Source organism: Parus major, chromosome 13 (assembly GCF_001522545.3).
Source record: "Parus major isolate Abel chromosome 13, Parus_major1.1, whole genome shotgun sequence".
Lineage (NCBI taxonomy): Eukaryota > Metazoa > Chordata > Aves > Passeriformes > Paridae > Parus > Parus major.
The window spans coordinates 385,411-394,153 of record NC_031782.1 but is presented as its reverse complement, the minus strand read 5'-3'; the positions used below and the strand labels follow the sequence as shown (position 1 = coordinate 394,153).

At 47.3% G+C, this 8,743-nt stretch overlaps 1 protein-coding gene across 4 annotated transcripts in view; it reads left to right on the top strand.

Annotated features, from left to right (window-relative positions):
• The first annotated feature begins 122 nt into the window (after window positions 1-122).
• Window positions 123-8,743, top strand: part of RBM27 (RNA binding motif protein 27) — a 20,539-nt gene continuing 11,918 nt past the window's right edge. For 2 of the 4 annotated variants that reach the window (XM_015642178.3, XM_015642174.3), the window contains exons 1-8: window positions 123-256; window positions 2,878-2,996; window positions 3,789-3,913; window positions 5,723-5,829; window positions 6,373-6,563; window positions 6,998-7,081; window positions 7,387-7,650; window positions 8,213-8,446. In XM_015642178.3, the coding sequence (XP_015497664.1) occupies window positions 198-256; window positions 2,878-2,996; window positions 3,789-3,913; window positions 5,723-5,829; window positions 6,373-6,563; window positions 6,998-7,081; window positions 7,387-7,650; window positions 8,213-8,446 (1,183 nt within the window). In that variant the 5' untranslated portion in view covers window positions 123-197. The remainder of the gene's footprint in view (window positions 257-2,877; window positions 2,997-3,788; window positions 3,914-5,722; window positions 5,830-6,372; window positions 6,564-6,997; window positions 7,082-7,386; window positions 7,651-8,212; window positions 8,447-8,743) is intronic. The other 2 variants (XM_015642176.3, XM_015642177.3) reach the window with 2 other exon arrangements.

Sequence of the window (8,743 nt, the reverse complement as noted above, 5' to 3'; positions counted from 1 at the left end):
AACTTGCTGGTTCTCCCTGCCCCTCGGCTCGGCTCCGGCTGGCTGCCATTGGCTGGCACAGCGGAGGGACACTCTCTGATTGGTGCTGGCGGCGCGGCCCCGCCCCGGCCGTGCCCAGCAGGCTGCGCTGCGGGCGGTGCCGGGCAGGTCGCGGCGATGGCGGCGGTGTAGCCGTGAGCGGGCGGCGCGGGGCCACCATGATCATCGAGAGCGTAGACGCGCTCAAGTCCTGGCTGGCCAAGCTGCTGGAGCCCATGTGAGTGCGGGCGGGCGGGCCGGGCGGACAGCGCTTCCCGCGGACCGGGCTCGGCCGAGGCGTTACGGCCCTGCCCCCGGCCCGGGCCCGGCGCGCCCGGAGTGCGGGACAGCCCGGGCCCGGGGAGGTGCCGGGGCCTTTCGTCCTACAACGTGCAGCGGAGCTGGGGAGGGGTTTGGAGCACAAGTCTGATGAGGAGCAGCTGGGAAGGGGCTCAGGCTGGAGAAAAAGAGGCTCAGGGGGAATTTCTGGCCCTGCACAAGTCCCTGGCAGGAGGGGACAGCCGGGGGGGTCGGGCTCTGCTGCCAGGGAACAGGGACAGGAGGAGAGGGAACGGCCTCAGGCTGGGCCAGGGGAGGCTCAGGGTGGACAGCAGCAGGAATTTCCCCATGGAAAGGGAGCTCAGGCACTGGAACTGCCCAGGGAGGGTTGGATCCCATCCCTGGAGGTGTCCCAGGAAGGGCTGGAGGTGACACTCAGGGCTCTGGGCTGGGGACAGGATGGGAATCAGGCACAGATTGGATTGGGTGGTCTGGGAGCTCTTTTCCAACATCTGTGATTCTGTGTGCTCCCAACTGCTGCCCTGGATATGCTGTCCAGTCCCAGCTCGGTAATCTGGAAGCAGAGCCAGGGGCTGCTGCAGGAGCTGACAAAGCCAGGAATAACATTGAAATTGTGGGAACTCTGCATTTCTATTCTGCTGCTGCATACAGTGGGACTGGGACTGGGATGGAGCCAGCGTGGATCCATAAATGTCACGCATTTCATGGCTTCTAATAACTCAGCCTGGCTGCAAAGGGGGCTGGTGCCTGAACACAGCTGATGCTGGTGGTGGAGGCACAGCATGGGGTCGGTGGGTCTCACCAGGGGAAGCTGCTTATCAGTGCCCAGCCAGGCTTAGGTCTCCCATGAAGCACAGCCGAGGCCTGGGGGAAGAGTTTTAAAGAGGCCTTAGGTCTGCTCAGTTGCCATCATTAAGTAGTAGGCTCTTGAAAGTTCTTTACAACTTTCTTTTTCCCTTGTTACAGTCACAGGTTTCTCTAGTTTTTGGTCAAACCCCACCGAAAGTCTCCAGACTGGAGCATGACTCCTGCTCCTGCACCTTCTCTGCCAGCTCCACTCGTTCCTTGGGCATTTGAGCTGCGCTCTGGGATGTGATGCAGAGAGTCAGGGAATTGGCCAGTGGGCCCTGACAGTCAGGGACTCTGTAGTGGCACTGGAGTGACAATACAGCCTGCCTTACCTGGGGCAGTGCACTCACCTTGTGTGCTCCTCTAGTGCATAGTGGGATGGGATGGGGTGCTTGGGAGGGACTGACATACGGAGAAAGGAAAGGTAATGGTTATGAAGTGAGGGATCATCTCCTCTACCTGAAAGTGAAGATTTATAGTCAGCGGGTGAGGGCCCCAGCACATCACACACAGTGAATGCATCACATACAGGTTATTTCTCTGTGTGTGTAAGAATTGTAAAATCTGTTAATTTGTGGTTTCTTTGTTCTTAATTGCTCCATTTACCCTGGCTTTCACGGGAGGTTGGATGTTGTTGGAGGCTATATGAGAGCAGAGCTGCTTGATTGCTGCTCATTGAGGATTTTTATTTCTGTCACCAGTTGCCCTCTGCTTGGCTTTTTGCTTTTTGCTTGTTTTGTGGATCTTTTTATTACTTGAGAGGGATTATTTTGAGGTCTATATACTTCAATTTTTTTTTCTTTCTATTTCCAGAGTTACTGTTCTCAGAAAATACACAATTCTCTCTTTAAATGTTAATTAAAAAAAAAAAAAAATCTGAGTATTTTAGGCTTCTGCCTCCATCTCATATCTGGCACTTGCACCCTCTGAGAGGCCAAACAAGGAGCTGTCCTGAAATCACACTGTTACTCTGTTTCATACCTGGGGTGTTCCTAGTGAATATTGGAATCTAAAGCAATATCCACTTTAAAGATTAGTGGTGAAGTATCACCACACAAAGGTGCTGTCTTTGGTCTTTGTGGAGCGAGACACAGGTGAGGGAATGTGAGGAGAGAACCTGGGTCAGTAATTGCTCCCCTTTAATTGTTCTGCCAGTGTTAGGAGGTTCCTGTAAAATATGGCATGGAGGTATCCTTAAGGAGGAAACCCCAGCACATCGGGACAGTCACTGAAGCTGTGCAGAATGTGTCTGTGTGTGTATTGAAAATGGACCTCTGTGACATTTTCTGAACTCCTTTATAATAATGTTTTAATATTTAAACACGGTTTAATCCTCCTCAGTCCTCGTGCAGTGCCTTCCCTGGCCTGTGCTCTGCTGTGTGTGTAGGGCCACTGGAGGTGTGCTTGCTGGGCCCAGAGGAGGTTCAGCAGCAGTGGGGTCTGTCTGGGCAAAAGAAAGGTGGGTTTCCCTCAGCAGGGAAGAGCCACCTTTGTCAGGTGCAGTTGAGGGGTCCACAAGGCAACTAAAATACTGGGCTGTGGTTGCAAAAAAGCTCTTTTCTGTCTCCGTGGCCCCAGTGCAGCTGTGCTGCTGCTGGGGGTGAGCCTGGCAGCCCAGGGGTGTTGCAGGAGCTCTGGGGGGCTCTCCAGTGACTGTGCCCCTGGGGTCAGCCTCCTGCAGCAGCCAAGCACAGTTCTCTCTCTCACTAGATGTGATGCGGACCCCTCAGCCTTGGCCAACTATGTCGTGGCGTTAGTCAAGAAAGACAAGCCCGAGAAGGAGCTGAAGGCTTTCTGTGCTGACCAGCTGGATGTGTTCCTGCAGAAAGGTGTGCTGGCCAGGACTGTCTGGGAGCTTCTGCTCTTGGTGGGAGGAGGGAGGGTGATGCACCGTTCGTTACTGCCTTCAAAATTCTTCATGGCAGTCGTGAATATTTCCTGCAGAGTTTGAAGGAATAAATATCTTGTGGTTAAAACAATAATAATCATAAGATGAAGTCGTGTAACTTGGACTTTTCACGGTGGGTGGGAGGAAATGTTATTAAACAAAAGCAGTTTAATTTAAAGTGTCAATTGTGTTGCCAGAAGTTTCTCTGGCAGGTGTTTGGTAACTTTTGAAAACCTGGCCCATGTTAATCCTTCAGATTGCTGGGAAGCTTCACATGTGGCAATTTGCTTCATAGTCAAGGGTTTAAACACCTGAAAGTCTGACACTCACTGGGAAGGTTATTGTGCATTTCTTGTGATGTTGAACTGCTGATGAGGGTGTTGAGCATTATTTACTGTCATAAAAACTACCCTAAAGAGGCTGCTGAGTGTAGCTGATGGAACTTGTGGATAGCTGGGGCCTTGTTCCTGTGGCCAGTCATGCTTGCCCCTTAGAACAGGAGAAGTCTGTTGCTGTCTGTGATACACCTGAGGAATTTCTTTCTCTAAATGAACAGCCTCAAGTGCCACAAATGTAATTCCAGCTCCTTCAGTGAAGCTAATGCTCATTAATCTGAGGTGCTGCTGCTGCAAGCAGTTCACCTGGCTGTTCTCAGAGTCTTCTCTGGTAAATGTAAGCATGTACTGATTTAGGTGCATATGTAACAGTATTTTCTTGTGTTCTGTATCCCCAGAAACTTCAGGGTTTGTAGATAAACTTTTTGAAAGTTTGTACACCAAGAGTTACCTTCCTTCTGCTGAGCCCACAAAGGCAGAGGCAAAGCCTGCAGGGCAAGAGAAAGAAGAAGTCAAGGAGGAGGTAATGTTATTTATTCTGCCTGTCTCTTGTTTTCAAATTAGCTCTCTTGCATTTGTGAGGCAAAATGTGTCAGAAAAAATATACTCTATTGTGACTAATGATCTCTGTGTCCAATGAACCATAGAAAGTGACTGTTCAGACAAGAGCATTTTACATCCCTTTGCAGAGTCTGCCTTCAGTCAAGCACTCAAATCCTATTCCCAGCTCTGGCAATACCAGTGGATAATTACTTGGAAGGGTTTGAGAGGAAGAAGCAGTGAAAGCGTTACAAAACATATCATTTTTTTTTTTGTATATTTTATGAGGAATGAAAATTACTTAAAATGTTTTCTGTGATGCTTAAAATCATTGAAATATGTCAGCCCATGTATTGGAATAATTACTTTGGAAAGTCAGGTAGAGTCAATTTGCCAACAGTTTTCTCTTATACCTTGTTTTTAAGTTCTTGTTTTTAAGTTCAAGGCAAAATTGAAAGCAATCAAATTTTTTAGAGAAGGTAACAAATACTTGTGGAAATTCACTCAGCCAAACCCAGGTCAGCCCAAACAAATGCAGGTCCTTATTTACCCAGATGTCGTTCATCAACTGATTTAAATTACAGTTGTATTTACTTTTTTTCCTCTTTTCTGATGTCCTTTTTTACCTGAGGATGGGATGTGGTGGAGTTATGACAGTTTATCAAGTAGCTTTGCTTATGGCAGTTCATAATTTGAAGAAGACTTTCAGTGTAAGAGCTTTCCCCTCTGTTCTCAGAGTAGTCATAGTTTATAGAAGGTCCTGTAGAACTACCTTCAGCTGACTTGAGCAGTGCTCTGGTGGGGACAAAGAGGGAGTTTTGGGGGCAGGAGGGAAGTGGCAATAGGCAAAAGGAGATATCTAGGACAGCTTTATAGGACAATGTTACAGAATTCAGGACATGAATGAGTTATTTTGACATCAGCAAGGCCTTCACGATGTGTGGTGAAGCTCAGTGTGATTCCTACACAGGGAGGACACGAAATAAACCACACATGGAGTGACAGTGAGGTCAGGACTGGGGGGCTCCCCAGGCAGCATGTGATACACCTTGTGCTGGGAGCAGGACTGCAGCTGGAGCTCTCCAGAGCCCAGGCAAGCCGAGTCTTGAGTATTTCTGCCGGTTCTCCCCAGATAGCCCTGTTTTACAAGGATGCAGGAAGCCTTCCTTTTCATTTCAATTGGAAAAAAAAAAGTCTTTTAAAGATTACCGCATGTAAACTTTTTCCACCGAAATTTACAGTAAGTTGTAAGCAGTGTGAAGTGGCAGCAGAAGTGCAAAATGGGTCAGTGGTTTGCAGCAGTGGTACAGCTGACAGAATTCTGAACCTGCTGTGGTGGAGGCCAGCAAGAAAAGTGACCAGTTCCACAGTGGGAGCAGGTTTTTGCCTTGAAGCAGTTGTTTGAAATGGCAGCTAGTGACATCCCTACCTGGAGAGGTAGCTCCAGAGTGTGCTTAAAGTTCAGGAAGTACCTCACTTGTAGAATTGCTTTTGCTAAACAAGGCAGTAGACTGGAGAGAGATCTTGTCTTTCATGAATCCTGTTTAGAAGCAAAACATCAAAGTGGTTTTTTTTAGGGGCATCTCTTCTGCAGATAAAAAGATAAAGTTTTGAAACCAAAACTCTTCAACGGTGCTTGCTTCAGTCTAGTACTTGATTGCTTGTAGTGCTTTGGTACTCTGGGCAAGTAATACTTGAGTATTGTTTTCTTTGGGATGCTGTCTGCAGCTTGAACTACGTTTTGATGTAATTTTCTTCATTAAAAAAAGTGATACTCGTCCTTGTTTGGTAGTTGTGTGTTAAGCAGAATTTTCAAGAGTCTGTTGAAGAAGAGCGGGAGAGCAGGAAGAAGAAATATTCCAGTCCCCAGAGGAGCCGTGCAGATTCCAGTGAGCAAAGGTTAGCTTTGAACCACAATATTAGGAAATTTTTCTGTATTTGCTGTCAATCTTGGACTGTGTTTTTTTACCTTGTAGGTAATGATTTTTGTAACAAATAGGGATTTTCTCCTTCCTTTGACTGTGATACATTGTGTGTATGCTGATCACATGCATGTGAAGTCTCCACGAGAAGATGGCCAGTTGCAATTCCTAGGAATTACAATTCCTAGGAATGTCATCAGTTCTGTGTTTCCCTTGGTATATAAATGAAGAATTGTTGGGGGGCTCTAGGGTCTGGGGGAAGTTGTTCACACCATCTCAGCATCACTTGTAAAGCCTTTTCTGGTTTGGGCATCATAACTCTCACCTTGCCAATTCCTGCTTTCTACAGACCAATGAATCAGCTTTAAGATTCTATACTTCTCTGTGCAATTTTTGAAATTCTGGCTGGAGTGTTTCACTGCCTAAGTGGATGGGATGAACAGTATCTTTCCATGTTGCAAGCTTCTTCTTTAATTTTGTTTCTCTTTCCACTGACGTGGTCTGCGTTTGTCTTTCCTAGAAGCAGGGAGAAAAAGCGTGATGATGGGAAGTGGCGGGACTATGACAGGTACTATGATAGGAGTGACTTGTACAGGGAGAAGTCTGGCTGGCGCCGGGGCAGGAGTAAAAGCCGGAGCAAAAGCAGAGGGTTGAGTCGGAGCCGCAGCCGCAGCAGGGGCCGCAGCAAGGACCGGGATGGCAGCAGGAGCGGTGAGTACCCACGGTGCTGCTCCATGACAACGTCCTATTGCAGTGACAGGTGTCACTTCTGCATTCTGAATGGTCTAGCAGGCAGAAGATGCCCTTGAGAAGCTGGAGCAAATTCTTTTCGTCAAGAACACAAATAGCTTTGTGTTCTTGAAATTGTTAATTAAGATGCTGTTCTTCAGAGTAGAACAGTTAAAAGGGGTTTGTTTTCTTCTTCACTAACCTCTTAATTTATCCACAGGTGTATTCCTGTGGATATCAGTAGGTCATATTTTTGTGCTGTGTTTTCTGACAAAGCTGTTGATTTTATTCTGTGTTCTTCTTAAGGACTGAACTTTTTGCAAAGCAGTGTTTCCCTCTTTCATTTTGTTACTGTGTATGTTTTAGAGAAGGCTTCTTTGCAGTTGCAGGTGGTTACCATATGATTGTTCTTTTAGGGCTAGTTCAGGTCTGTCGGAAAAGTAAGTGGCACAGATTACAGCATTCTACGCACCTTGAGACCGCGTTAGTTAAGGGCAGAGGTAGGTTTGTTGTTTCAGGCTTTTGCCCTTCTTTCTCCTTTAAAAGAGAGCTGTGAACTAGAATCATATAAGAAGTAGAGGAATGAGTGTGCTTTTTGCGGAGGAAACTTTGGTATTTCTGAAGTTAAACTTCTGTTTACATTGTATTTAGTTATTATTCCACTGGTAAGACTGAGCTCCTTCAAGAACAGTTCAGTGTGCAGAACGCTGAGTATTCCAGGGAATGTGTTATTATCTCTTGCTCGTGGTTCTGATGTACCGAGAAAAACATGAAGGCTTTACTCAGCTTTATTTTCTTTAAACAGAGCACCGAGAGAGAGAGAGATCAAAATACAAGAGTGAAAAAAATGATGTTGAAGGCTCATATAATCCGGTGTCCGCATCTCCCAGTAAATCCTCTGAACAGTATTCCTCTGCACAAGCTATTCCCAGTGCTGTAACTGTAGTTGCACCTGCGCACCACCTTGAAAGCACCACAGAGAGCTGGTCAAATTACTTCAACAATCACAGCAATCCCAGTTCATTTGGCAGAAACCCTCCTCCTAAAAGGAGATGTCAAGACTATGATGGTAACTGTTCCTTTGTTTTCAGTTTCATCCCCAATTTCCATGTTTCTGTGACTTTATTTGTTTAGATGCTCACTGAATGTGAGCAGCAGGTAACACCACAGTGGCATGTGCTGTACACCTTGTGTGTAACAGATGCAGAGATGGCCTTCATTGTATTGGAGAAATGACTAGTCTTACTGGAGGCAGTTTGTGTATGCTGTGGCAATTGCTGGATAAGACATATGGAGTTTTTTCACAGTTCCCTATGTGCTAGACAAACACCTCAACCACTGGCAGTCCTGGTGCAGATCTGTGTGTGTGTTTAAAATAAACCACACTACTTCTCACTATTTTATGATCCCACAGCTTTTATGATGAATGCGAGTTTATATGCTTTTATGAAAGATTGATCTAATTCTAATTGTTTTGTGAAACTTTACATTACAATATAGTAAGATACCAGCAGATGCATGTTTTCTTGACAAGAAGTGCCACGAAAACCTGAAATGCCCTAAATCTCTGAGAACTCAACTGAAACACGGCGTTTGTTTTGTAACACGAGGCGAAATGTTCTGTTTTGCAGAGCGAGGCTATTGTGTCCTTGGTGACCTCTGTCAGTTTGATCACGGGAACGATCCTTTAGTAGTAGACGAAGTTTCCTTGCCGAGCATGATCCCGTTCCCGCCGCCGCCGCCGGGGCTGCCACCACCGCCGGGGCTGCTGCTGCCGCCGCTGCCGGGGCCGGTGCGCGGGCTGAGGCTGCCGCTGCCGCAGCCGCACCCGCAGCCCCCGCCGCCCGTCGTGCTGCCCGTCCCGCGTGAGTCCTGCTCCTTCCCCAGCAGTGTGCTGCTCCACACGGGGCACAGAGACTTCTGGGGGCTCCACTGCTAAACCGAGGTGTTCCTATAGCACTGCAGCCTGAATTCTCAGCTGCTAAACCGAGGTGTTCCTATAGCACTGCAGCCTGAATTCTCAGCTGCTAAACCAAGATCTTCCTGTAGCACTGCAGCCTGAATTCAGTTCTGGGGGCTCAGCTGCTAAACTGAGATCTTCCTATAGCACTGCAGCCTGAATTCAGTTCTGGGGGCTCAGCTGATAAACCAAGAGGTTCCTA